Source organism: Jaculus jaculus, chromosome 1, assembly GCF_020740685.1.
Source record: "Jaculus jaculus isolate mJacJac1 chromosome 1, mJacJac1.mat.Y.cur, whole genome shotgun sequence".
In the NCBI taxonomy this organism is placed as follows: Eukaryota; Metazoa; Chordata; class Mammalia; order Rodentia; family Dipodidae; genus Jaculus; species Jaculus jaculus.
In genome coordinates this window covers 120,572,709-120,592,197 of record NC_059102.1, presented here as the reverse complement: position 1 = coordinate 120,592,197, position 19,489 = coordinate 120,572,709, and the positions used below count along the sequence as shown (strand labels likewise).

Sequence of the window (19,489 nt, the reverse complement as noted above, 5' to 3'; positions counted from 1 at the left end):
TTGACATGTTTTCTACAGCAGACGTGTGGTAAGAGGTGAGAAGGAGCATTCTGTCAAAGAAATCACCCGAATAATCTCAGACAGCGAGGAGGGCTCCTTTGAAGGAGAATTAAGTGTAATGCTCTGCGCTTCTTTCTCAAAGGAGAATAAAGAGAGAAGAGTGCTCAGGCTTGGCTCCCCGCCCCCCAAAGTGGCACAGCAAGGCTGTGAAAGCCTCGTCCTGGCACATGAGTCGCTCGCTGGTTTGTTCTGTCTGTATTTATAGCTGTGCTGCCGGTGGTGATTATAGTTTTGAAGCCTTGGTGCTCAGGCAGGCCTGAGTGTTTGCTAGTGCCGGTGCTGTCAGCCACTCTCTGTTCCTCCTTGCTTCCAGGGGAAGTCCACGTTCCGCAGAGAAGCAAACATTGCTTGCAGCCTCTTCCTATTCAAGGTTCAAGCCCGTCGCTAGAGCTAGAAATAGCATTTCCTAAATGCCTTGGCTCTAGCAGTTGTCCCTCCTGCCACTGGGTGGCGCTCTTGTAAAGAGTAGAGCTGGGGGCTGGGGTTTAGTTCCTTGGTAGAGGAGGAGACTCCGTCACCACAAAACAAATAACAAAACAGTCAAACTTAAGTAACTTTGCGTTATTTGAGGGAGTTTTTTCTTAAAGCTTCCTTTAAGATAGGTCTCTTCACACCAGGTATTAATGGCGTGTACTTGTGTGTTCTAGTACTCAGAATGTTGACGCCGGAGGATCCCTGTGCTTAGAAGCTGGGGCAAGATAAGAGGACCCTAGCTTTTAAAGAGCAAAAAAGAAAACTCATTCACTCTCACTCTGACCATTAGCGTACAGCTTCAGTGCAGAGTCCTCTCTCTGGAACACATGCCCCTCTCCAACCCTGCCCCTCAGGTAGCAACTAGAAAGCCACAAGCCTGGACTCTTACATATCTATGTCTACATGGGTCTGTTGCTGAATATTTTGTTCAAATAAATCGAGACTCTGAGTCATTGTGTGTGAATAGGGTACAGACTTTGTATTTAAAGTAGGCTAATTTGGGCAGGGAATACAGTTCAGTGCTTGCTGAGTATATTCGAGGTCGCACATGCACACAAGCTGGGTTGAACTTGTCAGGAAACAGAAAGCATCATTTAATCCAAAAAGGATAAGGGTCTGGGAATCAAGGTTTAGTGAGAGGTGGAAGCAGCTCTCCCATCTTTTTATGTTTCTCCAATCTTTTTTACTCTCTTCCCTTGCATCTTTGCACACTACTACACCGAGCGACTCGGGGAGACCTCATACTTGTGGGCTTTTTCTGCACTAGGCTCCTGGCTCTGGAGAGGGTGGTGTGGGTGATGCAGGCGCTGATTATCCTGTCCTGTGCATGTGGTGGGGTAGGTGATCTCGTGACCCAGTGAGGATACAGGCTGAGGAACAGACTTGGAATTGCCTAGAGAAGCACAGCCAACAGCAGGAGCCAGATGGAGGGAAAGGCTTCCAGGAGAGATGGGGGTTGTGCATCTGCATGGCATTGCCTGGCCACTACCCGAGCCTGGCACCATGCTACATGGTGGAGTTCCGACTACTCAGGAAGCGGAGGCAGGAGGATCCCTTAAGCCCAGGCGTTCGGGGCCAGCCTAGGCAACATTTCCCACATCAAAAAAGATGAGTAAAATAAGTTAAACAAGAGAAGCTGGACACATTATAGCTAGCAGGGGAGCCATTTTCAATGTCATAGGTCGTCCCCCTCCCCCCACCCCCACTATTCCCCCTCACCTTTAAACCATATGTATTGATACTTAAACTAGGTAAAAGCAGGGGTGGTTTAAGGACCCTGCAGTTGACCTCTGCAGCTCTGCTGAAGTTCCAGGGACCTGTGACATCCCCAAGCTGCCAGGCCCCACAGCCAGTGAGGTTTGCTGTAATAGCATTAATCTAGTTAATAAAACATCTCCTCCTTCCCCATGATGAAGGAGTTTATCCGAGAACAACCCAGCTCACAGCTGCCTGACCCAGAAGTCATCCAGTTCTGTGTCTCCATCTTCAAACGCTCCAGGCTCCTGCTCCCCAGATGGTGTTGATCAGCAGTTCTTAGAGGACTACCACAAGGTGACCAAAGGGAGCTCAACTGAGGATGCCAACCAGTACTACTGTGACAAGGTGAGGGGCCCCAGGGACTGCTGTGCCTGCCAGAGTAGCCAGGCACCTAAGTAGTTATGACTGAAAGAAAATGTCTTCTCACCAACCACTGTAGAAGGAAGTGACATGAATGACACTTTCACATGTCTTCCAGAATGATGATGGTGACGGCTACTTAGTCCTGATCCGTATCACTCCAGATGAGGATGGAAAGTTTGGATTCAATCTTAAGGTACATTGTATGTGTTTATAGTTATATGCAATTGTTGCAGACAGGTTCACATTGCCAGCAGAAATCACTTGATCAAGAGCAACTTTTTGGGGGGGAAAAGGGGGTTTATTCTGGCTTACGGACTTGAGGGGAAACTCCATGGCAGGGGGAAATGGCTGGCATGAGCAGAGGGTGGACATCACCCCCTGGCCAACATCAGGTGGACAACAGGAGAGTGTGCCAAACAGTGGCAAGGGGGCACTGGCTATAACACCCATAAGCCCGCCCCCAACAATACTCTGCCTCCAGGAGGCTTTAATTGCCAAATCTCCATCAGCTGGGAACCTAGCATTCCAAACACTTACGTTTATGGGGGACACCTGAATCAAACCACCACAGCAATGAAGCCATCTTCAGGTGGACTTGGTTTTGCCTGTGGATATGTGTTTGCATGAGTGTGGACACACTTGTGTACGCAGGTTCCTGTGCTCACATGTATGCATTTTTTTCAGAGGCCAGAGATTGACACCTTGTTATCTTCATCAATCACTCTCCAGCTTATCTGTTTGCATGTATATGCATATATGTGTATTTGGGCACACCAGGGTCCCTTGCCACTGAAAACAAACACTAGACACTTGTGCCACGTTTTGCATCTAGCTTTACATGGGTGGCTAGGGAATTAAACCCAAGCTGGCAGGCTTTTGTTAGCAAGTACGTTTAACCACTAAGCAAGTTCTCTAATCTTTCCATGTTATTTTTTGAGACAGGTCTTTGCCAGAACCCAGAGCTTACCAATTTGACTAGACTATCTAGCCAGCCAGTCCTGAGGATTCCCCAGTGCTAGAATTATAGGCACATGCAGCTGGCTTTTATACATGGGTTTTGGGGACCCAAAATCATGACCTTAAAATTGCATAGCATGCATGTTGCTCCTTGAGCCATTGCCCCAGCTTCCTTCAGGTAGATTTAAAAAATGTTTTTATTATTTGTTATTTTAGTGGGGCGGGGAGAATTGGCATGCCAGGACTTCAGCCACTGTATTTGCACCCTAGACACTTGTGCCACTTAATGGCCATGTGTGACTTTGCATGCTTGTCTTACCTTTGTGCATCTGGCTTACCTGGAATCTGGAGAGTCAAACATGGGTCCTTAGGCTTCGTGGGCAAGCACCTTAACTGTTAAATCATCTCTCCAGCCCCAGGTAGATTTGTAATTTCTGCCAGGAATTAGCTACATATCTACACTGCATTTAAAAAAAAAAAAAAAAAAAAAAAAAAACCTTCTTGGGCCTCAGAACTGTGTGCTTTTAATGTGGCCATGTAACTGCCTCATAACAGGTGTCTGCTCTGTGACTTGCTTGACATTGTACTGGATTTATGTCACTTTAGTGCATTCTAAAAATAAGTGATAAAGGGCTGGAGAGGTGGCTTAGCGGTTAAGCGCTTGCTTGTGAAGCCTAAGGACGGTGGTTCAAGGCTCAATTTCCCAGGACCCACATAAGCCAGATGCACAACGTGGCTCATGCATCTGGAGTTTGTTTACAGTGGGTAGAGGCCCTGGTGTGCCCATTCTCTCTGTCTCTCTGCCTCTTTCTCTCTCTCTCTCTCTCTGTCACTCTCAAATAAATAAAAACAAACAAACAAACAAACAAAAAAGACCCTAAAGAAAAACAAAAAGTGATAAAGCCAGGCATAATGGCACACACCTTTAATCCCAGCACTTGGGAGGCAGAGGTGGGAGGATCACTGTGAGTTCAAGGCCAGCCTGAGACTGACTACATAGTGAATTTCAGGTCAGCTGGAGTGAAGACCCTACCTCGAAAAACCAAAAATAAATAAATACAGTGAAGTGGGCAGGATGGTAAGTGCCTGTAACCCCAGCACTTGGGAGGCTAAGGCAGGAGGATTGAGTTTGAGGTCAGCCTGGGCTGCATAGCAGTTTCAAGACCAACCTGAGCTACAAAGTAAGACTTTTGTCTCTAAATCAATAGTAACTTAAAAAATTAAGCAGTGAAGGCTGTTTTTCAAACCCATCTCACAGGTGAATACTGAGGCTCAGAGAGCTGAGGGCACAAGGTTGGCATACGGTATACCTGCCTTCCACGTCCAGCCCCTGGAGGGGTTATTGAAAACCCGGGCAGCAGTGTCAAAGCTGACAAGAGAAAATGGCTGTTCTCTTTGTGGGGCCTTCATGTCCTCTGGGCACCTCTGGACAGGCTCTGAGAGCTGCCACCATGGACCAGAGCCTATCTGCTTGCGTGTAAATGGTGTTATGGTTACAGGTGCCATACTTGTTTAATCACAACATTGATTGCACTGGCAGAGTTCATCAGGTCCCTCAGAGCCCTGTTTTATACAGAGGTTAAAGTAAATCTTCCCTGGCCCTTTCCTGAGAAAGTGCCCCCTTCTAGGGCACAGTGAGGGCAGGCGGTCCTTGCTGGCCACAGCTGCCCTCACATCCCGCACTCCCCTTCCTGTGTGCAGCAGCCCGCTGGGGCTCTGCTTACATGGGACGTATCCCCAGCATGGGGTCCCTTCCTGAGGCCTCGTGCCTCCCCTGAGCACTCAGTGCAGAAGTGTCAGCAGTGGGTCCTGTAATTGAGAAGGGGCTCCCGACCTTGTGATTGGGCTAGATCCTGGTGAGAAGCCTCCCTGGGCCACTAGACCTGTTCACTGCTATTTGCCTATCTTGTTGCTGGGAATTACTCAAGTGTTTTTTTTTTTCTTTTTCCTCTTTAAAACATTTACAGGGAGGTGTGGATCAAAAGATGCCTCTTGTGGTCTCAAGAATAAACCCAGAGTCACCTGTAAGTAAACGTGTCCCATGGAACTTCACATGCTTGCTTTCTATGTCAGACAGGCCTGTTTCTGCGTGTCGTCCCTGAGTTGGGCTGCTTGGTTTGGTCAGTGGCGAAGCGCATGTGTAGACGCGTGCAGACAAATGAGAAAGAGTGGGGCTCGCACCAGTGACCAGAGCCTTGCCTCACCGTGCAGCGTGGTGCCCAAAGCGACTGTGCCGTGCCACCGGGACCTTGTTAAGCCTGCAGGAGCTCTGGCCCCTTCACAGGTGGCCGGCCTGGGCCTTTGACACCCAGGATCCACACCTGTAACTTGACCCTCAGGTGCTTCATGTGCACATTTCACATGGGAAAATACTGCTCCAGTGAGGGAAACTGAGGCATGGGGTTTGCTGTGGGTAATGAACCTCATGGTGTCGTCTTCCCACCTCCTCACCCCCAGCCCTCTACTGAGACCCCCCCCCAAGGCGACTGTTTACCTTTCCTCTTTTTATTTCTTCGAACAAAATTCAAGGCAGATAGCGTGATGTTTGATATGCATGTATAAGGTTGTCAGCCTTCCTGAAGCCATGTGGCCCCAAAGAGCTCCTGAGCCTTTAGTGGACACCACTCTGGGGATGGGGAGCTCACTTTTAAGTTTTCCTTTTAAAGCTTCCTGTTAACTTTTCATTTCATTGTTTGTGATCTCTGGGGATTACTGAGGCATTCTTTCCCACTCCATTCTTCTGCTCTGGTGTCACGCTGACAGAAGGCCTTCTCCATTACAAATCAGAGAAGTCCTCCTCCAGCTAGCAAGTCGTTTTTAAGAGCGCCCCAGAAAACGGACGCTTGGACGCGTCCCAGTCATGACCCTAATCCGTGAAGCCTGGCTCCCATGGAGAAAGGCCTTCTAGCCTTCTGATAACGTTTCCTGCGGAGAACTGGCTGGCTGGCCTTCCGAAATATCTATCTCACAACTTACATTCAAGCAGAAAACAAAAACCCACCTGCCCTCGGCCATGCCTAAGTGTCAGTGCGACGCAGGTGATGACACTGGTACCCGAGGGAGGGAAGGCAAACTTGATCTTGGTCTTGGGTGTCTGGGAGCTGCGAGTAGAGCAGAGCGGCAGCCTCGTCCCCTGAGGCCGCTGTCATGGTCACGAGGAAACTCGCTTCCCTCCCCTAGGCGGACACCTGCACACCTAAGCTGAATGAAGGGGACCAGATCGTGCTGATCAATGGCCGGGACATCTCGGAGCACACCCACGACCAGGTGGTGATGTTCATCAGGGCCAGTCGGGAGTCCCACTCGAGGGAGCTGGCCCTGGTTATCAGGAGGAAAGGTAACAGGCACCCACGGGGAGGAGCTGCAGGGCTGTTGTCTAGTCTACTCCATGGGTTTTTGTTGGTGGTGGTGGGTTTTTTTTTTATTATTATTATTTGAGACAGAATCTCAAACTGTAGACCAGGCTGGCCTCAAGCTCCCAATAATCTTTCTGCCTCAGCTTCCCAAATACTGGGATTATAAGCAGTAGCCTCCATGCCTGGCTGCATTCCGTAGTTTTTACAGTAGTAGCCACCATTTGAAGATGAAAGCATTTTCATATAGCTACTGAGATGTCTGGCTTGTCATTTGAAAAACCTAAAGATCCACCCGCATGGAGTCTGACCCCTCATGGTCAGGCCTTCAGAGGGAGGCAATCCTGCCAACACCTGTACGTACATAGGACTGAAGCCTCCGATTCTGCCAGCCCAGGCCCAGCTCAGCCCACATCACATTCTGAGCTCTCTGCCTTCGTTCATTTGATTGGGTTGTGTGTGTGTGTGTGTGTGTGTGTGTGTGTGTGTGTGTGTGTACATGTTCACATGAGTACACATGTGGGGAGTGCATGTGAAGGCCACTTATCTTCTTTTGAGACAGGATCTCTCACTAAACCTAGAACTCATCAATTTGGCTAGACCAGCTGGCCAGCAAGTCCCAGGGATCCTCCTGTCTTAGCCTTTCCAGCGTTGTGATTATAGAAATACACCACCGTACCTGGCTTTAATGTGGATGCTGGGATTTGGAACTCAGGGCCTCATGCTTGCGTGTCAAGCGCTTTACTGACAGAGCCATCTCCCCAGTCCCTCGGGTTGCATTTTTTCTCTGTGTGTTTGCCTTTGTCGGGGAGATTGTGAGGATCAGAAGGCCCGAGCTTCCTCGTCTCAGGCAGTGCCTGACTCTCGCCTGCACAGTGAGGAATCCCAAGCAACTTATACCCAGCCTGCATTTTAGTTCCCTCAGGTGTAACGTGAGCTTAGGAGCCTCGTGCTTCCTCAGGGGCTCTTGTGCAGATTAAATGATACCCTGCAGAGTACCCAGGATGTGCCCCGCGGTGGGTGAATGAGGGAGCACCTCTGTCAGTAGTATTTGTTACTGTTACTGTTGCAATCATTGTAAGATGAAAAGCTGAACCCTCCCGTTCTCCCGCATGGCTTTTGATACCAGAGCCAAGGCCCTCGAGCCCAGCCTCACTGTAGCCGCGGTGCCATGCCCTCTCTGCTCCTGCCCACACTCCTAGTCCTGAGTTGGTCCAGGACAGTGTGAACCCCACGTCTTCCAGGAGACATGAAGTGGTATTCAGCAGAGAACGAGGTGCCAGGGAAGGGCCTCGCTGTGTGCTGACTGCTTTACAGCTGCCCTCCCCGATCCCCCTGGGTGACAAGTATTCCCGTCTCAGTCAGAGCGGGAGGTGTCACTTGCCCTGCCGCCATGCGGCTGGCACAGCTGCACAGTGACAGGGATTGAGGGAATCACAGTAGAAGAGACTGTGTACCAAGTGTCCCAGGTCTGCAGGAAAAGGCCACCTTCCTCCATTGGTCATACTGGTACATGCAGAAAGTGAGGGAAACCCATTGACATGGACTATTAGAGCTAAAGGGGGCTAACAGCTGCCAGGCATGGTGGCTCACGCCCTTAATCCCAGCCCTTGGGAGGCAGAGGTAAGAGGATTGCTGAGAGTTCAAGGCCACCCTGAGACTACACAGTTAATTCCAGGTCAGCCTGGACCAGAGTGAGACCCTACCTCAAAAAACCAAAAAAAATAAAATAAAATAAAAATAAATAAATAAATAAAAAGGGCTAACAGCTTTCTAGTAACAGTAATGATGTTTATTTTTCACATAAACATGAAAGTGAAAATAGGAATTGACTTAAAGGAAAAAAAAAATTCAACATTAACCCAGGGATCAATAATAGTTATAAGGCAGAAATCCCAGTACAAGAAGAGCTGAGCCTCTATGCTCAAGGAAAAGAACGTGGTCTTTAAAGTTAGATAAAAGATACAGACTGAACTCCCATATCTTTCCCTGATACAGTGGGTGACTCTGGATAAGGAATCTGCTGCAATAATCACTAAGTTGTGCAGTGAAGGAAAAACTGCAGACTTGGAATTGTGATACTTCAGTTCAACTGTGTGGGGAAATCTAGATGTTTTTAGTTTTCTTCTCTTCCCTGTTGCTTTGAAAATGGAGGGGCTGGGCAGGTGGCTCGGCGGTAAGAGACACTTGCTTGCAAAGCCTAGCCTGGATTCAGTTCCCCAGCCAACCACATAAACCCAGATGCAAAAAGTAGCACAAGTGTCTGGTGTTCTGATTGCAGTAGAAAACAGACCCTGGCGTGTGGTGCCAATAAATAATTTAAATTTAAAAAAATAGGGAGTCACTGAAGGCTTTTCTTAGGTGTGTATAGGGTATGTGCAGTGTGTGCGAGCGTGCAAAGGTTGACAGAGGAGCTCATGTGTCTGTCACTCTTTACCTTACTTTCTTGGCACAGGATCTCTCACTGAACCCCAGTGATCCACCTGTCTCCACCCATTCAGTGCTTGGGTTACACGCATTGCTTAGCCACACCCCAATTTTCCTGTGGGTGCTAAGGGTAGAACTCAAGTGCTCATATGTGCTTAGCAAGTACTCTTGCTCCCTGAACCACCTCCCAGCACCCCTTGAGGGCCTTTGGGTGAGGCTGGGACTTCCCTTTTCTCAGTAAAGGGAGAATTCAGAATGACCCCCAGGTCTCCATTTAAGGGGAAGGAAATGAGGGCTGATGCAGTGGAAGTATCGTGCAAAGGAGGGGAGGAGAGGGTCGCCCCTTGACATGATGGGAGAACTTAAAGCTAAAGAAGTGGGCTGTTGCCAGGCGTGGTGGTGCACGCCTTTAATCCCAGCACTCGAGAGGCAGAAGTAGGAGGATCTCCAAGAGTTCGAGGCCACCCTGAGACTCCATAGTGAATTCTAGGTCAGTCTGGGCTAGAGTGAGACCCTACCTCAAAAAACCAAAAAAAAAAAAAAGAAGAAGAAGAAGAAGTGGGCTGTGTGCAGAGATCCCAGAACTAGAGGAATTTATTTGGGAAATTCCCACACAGGACTGACCTTGATCTAGAAACTAGGCTCTTGGAACAACAGTGTCATAAGGAGAGCTCAGGGTCTCCCCCGTGTGCCTGGGCAAATTCCTATGTCATAAGGAAGTACATGGACAGGACCACAGGAGTGCGATGGCAGTGGGCGGGGAAGTAACCAGCTCAGAGAGCAGTGGCTTTCTCTCCTCACCTTCAGCCCACAGTCTGGGAGTACTAACCACAGTATGTCAGACTAGCTGGAAGATCCGTGTGTGGCTGCAGGTTATCCATCCACACACCATCATTCCCCACATCGTGGTGTCCGACAAGCCAGGCCACGCCTTGATCTTGGGGAGACACGCGGACCACTGCACCCTGGCGCCGTGCGATGCTAAGCTGTGTGGAGCCCAGCCCTCTCTCTTGTCTCTTCCAGCCGTGCGCTCATTTGCAGAGATCAGATCGGAAGATGAGCTGAGCCAGCTTTTCCCAGAGGCCATTTTCCCCGTGTGTCCTGAGGGCGGGAGCACTTTAGAGGGATCCATGGAACTGCTGAAGAAAGGTCTCGAAAGTGGCACAGTGCTGATCCAGTTTGAGGTAAGAGGCCCCCAGGGCTGTGGCCGCTCACCTGTGGACCTCCTGATGCTGAGAAGGGACGGGACAACTGTCTGCAGGGTCAGCAGCAGTGACTGTGGCTCACGTGCCTTAGATAGCAGATTCTCTCTTTGAGCATCTTGGGGTAAAGCCTGTGCTTGAAGACCCATGGCCAGGCCACCTCTGGCCCTCTGGCCATGCTGAACTGTGTCTCCCTCTTCTTGAAATATTCACTTGTCATGGGAGGTGGGCTCTGAGTTCACTGAGCTGCCCACAGTAGCTCAGAGCACAGCAGCAGGATGAGAACATGCCGCCCCACCCACCCAGGACAATGCCAGGCCACCCCCACCCCCCCACCCTCACTCGGGATTTGGAAGAGTTGGTGTCGTCCCACGAGGGCGGTGTCTCTGGGTTTTCCAGGTCCCCAGACCATATAAGCCAAAGTCACATCTGTCCTTCCCTAGAGAAATGGCCCTGTCTGTAATGTCACCCCAGAGGCCTCTTACATAACCCAAAAAAGAGCAGAAGAGATCCCATATTTAGTCACTTTCACTGAACTCTACCTGAATGAAAATAAAATGCGTTTGTCTCCCCCCTGCGTTCAAAGGCAGATGAATGCAGTAGGTCATGCAGTAAGAGAAAAGAAGCAAGGCGCCTCCGCATGGGAGGCTCAGGCTGGAGGGCTGCTGAGTTGGAGGCCAGTCTGGGCTGTAGTGAGACCCTGTATCAGAAGGAACAAAAAAATAGAAGAGCATGAAAGAACATGCAGTGGTTCAGTGAAAGAAATGAGCTCAGGGCTGGAGAGCTGGCTTAGTGGTTGTGGTGCTTGCCTGTGAAACCTAAGGACTCTCCAGATCCCACGTAAGCCAGATATACAAAGGTGACCCCCAAGAGCACACGGTTGCACATGCACACAAGGTGGCACACATATCTGGAGTTCGGTTGCAGTGGCTGGAGGCCCTGGCATGCCAGTTCTCTCTCTCTCATAAAAAAAGAAAAAAGAAACTAGCTCAACCATTACCAGTACTGTACAGTCGGGGCTCATAGAATAAGGACAGGCGTCTGTTTCAATTCAGACCCGTGTCAACAAGGCATTGTTCATTCGAAACCCACAGGAAGAAAAAGGGTTAGCAAAAGTAGAAAGTTTGTCCAGTGTGTTTGATTAGAGTGGTTCGGTAAAGCATGGCTCTAACAGCTGCTGCCAGACAGGAATGCAAATCAAGAAGTTTCGAATGGAAGGGTGACTTGGTAGTTGGGTTAGTTACATTTCTCGGCGCTGCGGCAAAATGTCCGGCAGAATCAACTTAGGGCACAAAGGGCTTAGTGTGGCTCACAGTTTTTGGGTCCAGACCATCATGGTGGGGAAATCATTGCCCCAGGAGTGTGGGGCAGCCAGTGACACTACATATCCTGTCGGGATGCGGACAGTGATGAATCTTTGTGCCTAGCTCCCTTTCATGCAGTCTGGGACCTCGGCGCTCGGTGCCATCTACATGTAGCGTGAGTCTTCCCATCTCAGTAAACCCAATCCAGAACTTCCATCATAGACGCTGTGGATCCCTCAGTAGGTTCGGGAGTTTATCAAATCTTGTCATTTACATCTCCAGTGTCCTGCCTGGAGGAAGTGTCTGTGGGTGGATCCTGGGATCCAGCCCTAAGATGTTTGTTTCTGAGGGAAGAACTGAATTCCAGCCTAAGGTATGCAGAGTGCTTGAGCTCTGCCTGGGGTTCCTGGAGTGTGTGCGCTTGTGTCCCTGGTGGTGGCTTTCTCTCCGCATGGACCTGAGAACGGCTTCTTCTATGGAATTCCCCCTGGATCTGTAAGCTTCAAATAAACCCTCTCATAACTGTGTCTGATTTGGAGGTTCATCCCAGCAAGTGAAGCTGACTACTACATATTTGAGATTTGTCTCCTAGGTGCTTCTAGGTCCTGTCGTGTTAGCAGTCAGAATGACCCATCACAGGGTGTAGGGACAGGGTTTAGAACACAGTCAAGCAGTGTGTGTCGAACAATATATAGAAAGCAGAACCCCAGGAATGAAAAGGCAAAGGAGGGTAACTTCTTTCCCCACAAAATCACTAGGGGATTCTAATTTTTTTTAGTTTGCTGCCCTAACGTATAATATAAAACACAAGATAAGTTCATATCTTTTGGAAATGAAATTTATATAAAAGATGCTAACATAAATACTCCAGGATAACTGAAACAAGGAAGAAATGAAAATTGTCACAGACTATGAGTTGGGATGATGTATACCAGGAGAGGCACCGTGGGCTCGTTCATTTGTTCATTCTGACAGCCAGTGCGCCTCAGGTACTTACCATGTGCATCAGGAGTATGATGAAGGATGGAGAAGGGGATTTTAGCCACAAGGAGCTTGCGGTCTGGTTGAGCTTGCAGTGTGGTTTTGGTGTATTTGTGGAGATGTATCATGAGTCCCAGAAGCAGCCAGAGACCAAGAGAGGGTAAGATTTTATTATGGCAAATGTGTGTTTCAGGCAACAGTAACCAGTCCAGTTGATCCTAGGGCCCACTAGGAGGTGCTGTGGGCTCTCCTTGAAGGTAACGCTAAGCCTAATCTGAAGTAGGGCTTCCTGCCCTACAGCCTCTCATGCTCAGGGCCTCGCTGTGGTGTTTTACATAAGGGCCCCAGGAAGAGTGTCCTTGAGAAATTTTCATACGCCTTTTAAAGACTTTTTATGTATTAATTAAACATGATAATGGCTTTCATTATGTCAATATCATACATGTATATATTGTACCTTGATCATCTTCACTTCAAATCCCTTGACTCTCTTTTATCCTCCTCCATCTCCTGCTGATCTCCTTCCTATTTTCAACTAGAGAGTAGGAGAGAGAGAGAGAGAGAGAGAGAGAGAGAGTGTGTAAGAGAAAGAGAGAGAATGTGTGTGTATATGACAGAGTGTGTGTGTGTGTTGTTTTTGGTGACCTGAGGCATTTAATTAGGGTTGCTTACAGCAGTATAGGTGAAGAGTCCTTTCCAGGAGCAAGGGCAGTTCACCAGTGGCTATACCACCGAGGAAAATGCCTCTTTTGCTTAACAACCCACACCAGGGTTATCATGATAGACACTAAGGACACTCAAAATGTATCAAAGCAGAGCCGGGCGTGGTGGCACATGCCTTTAATCCCAGCACTCAGGAGGCACAGGTAAGAGGATCACTGAGTGTGAGGCCATCCTGAGACTACATAGTGAATTCCAAGTCATCCTGAGCTAGAGTGAGACCCTACCTCGAAAAACCAAAAAAAAAAAAAAAAAAAAAAGTATCAAAGCAGAGGTCCAGAAGTCACTGAGAGCTTAACACTGAAGTAGACTTATAACACACCCACCAAGGCTCAGGGAACATTGCAGAAGAGGGGGCAGAAAGACTGAGCTGCAGGGCAGGAAGGAGTATCCTGTGGCACTGCCCCACTCCCAACACAGTGATGGACCACTGCTCCCAGAACCCAGAACCCATAGTGAATACCAGTAACCCACTAAGGAGGGCCCTCAGTGGAATGGGAGCAGGGAGGAGGGAAATGGACCAACACAAGATTTGTCCATACAGAATTTCTGAGAATTAAAAACCTCTTCCCCCAGCAGCGCTTAAATGCCAATAAACCCTGAGAGCCCCTCCCTCCCCCAGCATCACCAACTTTTAAAGGAAGCTTTCAAAGGCTTTAGATAAAAGTACTCATCCACCTATATATGGGAAAGTGTTTCTTAAAAGATGTCTTTCAGGCCCCTACTAGGGTCCAGCCCTCAGCCACCAGCTATTGGTACTTTAACAAGATCCCCAGAGGTTTATTTTGTTACATTTTTGTGTGCGTCGTATGCTGTGTGTGTTTGTATGCCAGTGTGCACACACATGTAGAGGCCCAAAGAAGACTGCAGGTGTCCTCTGCTGCTCTGCGGCCGAGTTCCCCTGAGCCAGTCTCTCACGGAACCTGGAGCTCGCCATTCTTTCACCGGACTGGCTGACCAGCACCAGCGAGCTCCAGGAAGCCTTCTGTCTCTGCCTCACCTTAGCATGTGTGGCCTCGTTCAGGTTTTTACATGGGTGTTGGGACTCGATCTCAGATCCTCGTGCACGCCCACCAAGCACTATCCACTAAGGCATCGCCTCAGCCCCTTACCTGAGACTTAGATGCACCAGCTGATACAGAGGATGAGAAATAGCCATGGGGCAGAGCCATCATCCCTCCACTGCCCCTGCCGGGTCTTCTCTCAGAGGTTATACTTGGACCATGACACAAGAAACAGAGGGCATGTACATTTTACAGTTATACTTCAATAGGACACTTTTTTTTCCATGTCCTAGAAATTAACAGAAAAGCTCCTCTGCTTATATAAAATCTTACAGAGTTCTGAAATCCTGAGCAGACAAAAGCAGATCTGCGGCTAGGGAGGTGGCTCAGTGGTTAAGGCACTTGCTTGCAAAGCCTAAGGGCCCTGGGTTTTATTCCCCAATACCCACATAAAGCCAGATGCACAGAGTGGCACATGTATCTGGAGTTTGTTTGCAGAGGTTAGAGGCCCTGGTGCACTCATGTTCATTCTCTCCTTGCAAGTAAATAAATGAAATTTTGTAATTTAGTAAATTTTTAAAATTTAAAAATCTTAGTTAAAAAAAATATTTCTTTATTTGAAAGAGAGAGAGAATGTACATGCCAGGGCCTCCAGCCACTGCAAAGAAACTCACAGACACATGCACCACCTTGTGCATCCTGCTTACATGGGCACTGGCAAGCAAACCTAAGTCCTTAGGCTTCACAAGAAAGTGCCTTAACCACTAAGCCACTTCTCCAGATCTGTTTTGTGATGGGGCTTCTGAGAACCCCAGAGCCCAACCTGTGAGATGTTCCTCTCTTATCCCACAAGGAGTTCTAGGCTCATTGGAGCATTATGGGAAACCACTGTCCTAGAGGAAGAAGATGTCTCCCATCACTGCTCAGAGGAATCTTCAGAGAAACCAGCTAGCTAACAAGAAAGGGGCCTTTAGTGAGTTACTCTGTGCACGGGGGCATCAACTCACACAGTCTCGACAGCGGCCCTTCAGGTGATGTTTCAGTAGTCAGAGGGAGGAGTATAATCTCATTCAGTGACCTTCCCAAGAGCTCTCAGTAGAAGGCAAGAGCCTGTTGGGAGTCCAGGCAGGCCTCTTCAAGCTTATCCTCTTAATAATGATACTAACAGCCTTGGGAGACTGCAAGATCCTGTTGGCCTGTAAAGCTATTATTAGAGAAGTAAGCATCAGAGCTAGGAAAGATCAGGGAGGCTGTATAGCCCACAGAATCACCCCTTACTGCTATCCCTGAGTGAGCATCGTCTTCTCATCTACAAACTGGGAGAGATTCAAGTAGATTGTAAGGAGTATATGAGACAACGCCTAATGCATTGTTTGGCATGTGATAAAAGCCCCATAAAAGTAATAGCTGTTGTTATTTATAAGCAAAAAGAGGTTCCAAGAGCATACCCAGCCTGCACAAGTGTTTGTCACCGGCGCTGGTTTGCTGTTGCCATGGTCCTGGCCATTCCAGTACTCTGCCCTCCTCCAGGGCCTTGACGGTGAGCCACTTGGCTGAAGGGGATTTGTGCTCTGTGGACATGAGCAGGAAGAAGACGTGCATCCCTAGCACGCGCCCACACTGCCAACTCCATGTCACAGAGCACCTGCCCTTCCCCTTCCTGGGCTCGTGGCCTATAGACAGACAGCCACCCCATAATGGAGAGGTGGTTTCCTGTAAACTATAAAGCTTGCTGTGAAACTTACTATTATTATTATTATTATTATTATTATTATTATTATTATTATTATTGGTTAGGGGAATTTCAGTAAACAATTATGTTCCAGAAAGCATTTGGCCCTAGCTGTGTAAAATCACACTTAATAAAGCTCACATGCGGAGGTCAAGGAACACTTCTCAGATGTTGGTCCTCACCTTCCAGCTTGTTTGAGGCAGAGTCTCTTTGAGCTGGCCCGCAGGCTTCCGACTCTCCTGCCTCCATCTCCCACCTCAGCACAGGCACGCTGGGATTGCAGACATGCACCACCACGCCAGCTCTTATACGTGCGCTGAGGATTCGAATTCCAGTGCTCACACTTGCACAAAACGCTCTATCGGCTGAGTCACTCAGCAGCCCCAACTTAGAACCGAGAGCCTTTGCCATGCTGAGCATGAGCTCTACCATTCTGCCTGTCCCTGCGCCCAGATCACTCTTAGAAATGGATAAAATGAGGGCTTGCAGACAGCAAAGACCATGTCTCTTGTCACACACCTACAGTCCTTGCTACTTGGGAGGCTGGGGCGAGTGGACCGTTAAATCCAAGACTTTTAGACCAGCCTGGACAACAAGGACAGACGGGCTCAAATACACACATGTGTAAAAATCACATCCATTGTCATTAGCTCACAATGACCAGTGGGCTTCAGCTCTTCCCTCCACAGTGACATTAGCCGTGTTTGCAACTGCCCTGAAACTGTCCAAATGCTGTACTTTGTTCAGAGTAGAGTGCGTCTCCTCTAATGTAGAGGAGCAGATTGGGGTCAACTCTGGGTTGAAGTTCACTGCCACCTCCAGGATACACTCTTCCTTTAACCATTGCATCACCTTGGCCCCAGGCTCCTACCTGAGTTGAGGGTCCCACTTAAGCAAGGGGGAAGGATATGCCTCTGGTGATAGCCATATCAAAGCTCGGTGGTGATGTTAACTTGCCCTTATTTAATACCAGTTTCCCAGCACACAAGGCTTTGTGCACACGCATGCCATCCAGTGGCAGGGTGAAGCTTCTCTGCCCTCTTGACCATTGTTATGTCACGCCTCCTCAGAGATGTGGAAATTACTTGATAGAAACCCAAGAACACTGGATGGGAATATCTCCTGGGAGGGAGGGATGGAAAGGGGCCCCCAAAAGTCTTGTTCCTCACATCACATCATCCATCCTTACCCAAACCAGAAACCATCTTCTCCCTGACCCCTGACTCCTACGTCACCATTAAATGAATTGTCCATCAGTGGCAAAACAAGTGACTCAGTGGCTCCCAGGTTAATTACAAAATTTCCACTTGACAGAACAAAGGTAGCAGAAAACTTCATGAGGGTTTTAAACCAACTTTTGTTGAAATTAGCAAGGGCAATTGTATCTTCAAGATTTTAACCCATCTCTTAGGGCTGGAGAAATGGTGCAGTGGTTAAGGCACTTGCCTGAAAGCCTAATGACCTAATTCATTTCCCCCAGTACCCACGAAGAGCCAGATGTACCAAGTGGTGTATGCATCTAGAGTCTGTTTGCAGCAGCTGAAGGCCTTGGCATGCCCATTTTCTTTGTCTCTCCATCTACCTATCTATCTATGTATCTGCTTGCAAATAAATAATAGCCAGGTGTGATGGCACATGCCTTTAATCCCCGCATTCGCGAAGCCAAGGTAAAAGGATTGCTGTGAGTTTGAGGCCAGCCTGAGACTACATAGTGAAATCCAGGTCAGCCTGGGCTAGGACTTTAAAAATAAATAAATAAATATGTTAAAAGAAAAAAAACTCTTAGAACCAATGTGTATTTTAGGGGCTGGGGAGATGGCTCAGTAATTAAGGTGCTTACCTGCAAAGCCTAATGACCAGGGTTCGATTCTGCATAAAGCCTGATGCACAAGGTGGCCCATGCATCTGGAGCTCATTTCCAGTGGATAGATGCCCTGGCGTGCCCATTTTTTCTCTCTCTCTCCTTACAAGTATTTTTTAAAATAATGTATTTTAAAAATTAGTTTTCAGGGCTGGAGAGATGGCTTAGCAGTAAGATGCTTGCCTGCACTTCAGAGCTTCTACCACACTTGAATACGAAGACGGCTGTGTATTTGAGACACAAAAACTACTAGATTGGAATGTGTGTCCTGCACGCCTGAATTTGGATCCCCAGCACCTACAAAAAAGCCAGGTGTAGCAGCAGCGCATACCTGTAATTCCAGTGCTAGGGAGGTAGAGAAAAGATCCCCAGGACTTGCTGGCTAGCTAGTGTGGCTAACTGTGAGCTCCCAGTTCAGTGAGAGACCTGAATCAAAAATAAGGTGGAGTAGCTGGGCATGATGGCGCACCCCTTTAATCCCAGCACTTGGGAGGCAGAGGTAGGAGGATCACGAGTTCAAGGCCACCCTAAGACTACATAGTGAATTCCAGGTCAACCTGAGCTACAGTGAGACCCTACCTCAGAAAACCAAAATTAAAATAAATTAAATTAAAAAGATAAGGTGGGAGCAACTGAGGAGGGCAGCCTATATCAACCTCTGTCCCCCACAGGCACAAGTGCGTGTGTGCACGCGCGCGCGCGCGCGCATACACACACACACACACACACACACACACACACACGTATCCTCTACCCTTTGACTCTGCCTCTCACCTTCTGGTTGCTCCCATCCTGAGATAGAACTTAGACAATGTGCTTCCACCCGGGCAACCTGGGAATAATCAAAGCCAAGTGTGTTTTCCAGTCCATAGTTCTCGTAAACGCCTGGTCTCGGGCTCTGGCCAATATCATAAGCTTAACTCATGCCCTCTTGCACTGACTGTGCCACAGAGCAGGACTTTCACACCCGACCAGCCCTCCAAGCTGTCCTGGGGGTCATGGAAAAGAAACATGGAAAAGTGGGTGCAGTCCCAGAATCGGAAAGCTGACTCCTGACCCGGGAAACACTGAGTGAACCCCGTCCCAGGGAACTGCCTGGTCCTACTCAGTATTAAGTTCTGCAAAGCAGATGCAAACATGGGAGTGGCATCGGACCTCCCAGGGGCCAGATTCTTGTGATTTCTTTGAAAATGCTGCGTTTTTAAATTGATATACCTTTTACCTTACTTCAACCCTTTGAATTTAAAGGGTTGCTCTCATTGCTGTAATTTAAGCAATTCAGTAAAAGGAAGTTTCCTGACCCCCACCCCCCACATTCAGTTTCTTCTTCTTTGTTACAACTTGCAAGTAACATTTTGGCATGTGATCGTCCATACTCTTTCCAGTGCTTATGCAAATACAGACGTGCACCGTGCACAGCTCTGAGCTTGTACTCGTTCACAGGGCACATGTGCCGCTGTTACGTAAATGACATCACCGGCGTATGCATTATTCATGAGCAGCATGCACTTTCTAAAGTAGACGAGTGAGCATCCCCACCTCTGTACTTCAGTCTCTCATTGTTTTTATTCCCGGCCCAGACTTTTGTGCTATGTCTGTACCACAGTGTTAGGCAACACTTCTTGTCAGGGAATAGTCAGGCTGTTTCTGGTTTTCCGCAACGAAATTTTTGCTGTAGAAAAACTTCCATGACATGAATCACTGTACATTTCTTTTACTAAAGCCCAGAGTGCACATTCAAAGAATTGTTGGGCTGGAGAGATGGCTTAGCAGATAAGGCTCTCGCCTGAGAAT

At 48.4% G+C, this 19,489-nt stretch overlaps 1 protein-coding gene across 3 annotated transcripts in view; it reads left to right on the top strand.

The window, feature by feature from the left end:
- The window catches only part of Ptpn3 (protein tyrosine phosphatase non-receptor type 3), a 128,173-nt gene that overhangs the window by 89,272 nt on the left and 19,412 nt on the right, over window positions 1-19,489 (top strand). For all 3 annotated transcript variants that reach the window (XM_045131259.1, XM_045131262.1, XM_045131261.1), the window contains exons 15-19: window positions 1,950-2,136; window positions 2,270-2,347; window positions 5,079-5,135; window positions 6,292-6,448; window positions 9,915-10,075. In XM_045131259.1, the coding sequence (XP_044987194.1) occupies window positions 1,950-2,136; window positions 2,270-2,347; window positions 5,079-5,135; window positions 6,292-6,448; window positions 9,915-10,075 (640 nt within the window). The remainder of the gene's footprint in view (window positions 1-1,949; window positions 2,137-2,269; window positions 2,348-5,078; window positions 5,136-6,291; window positions 6,449-9,914; window positions 10,076-19,489) is intronic.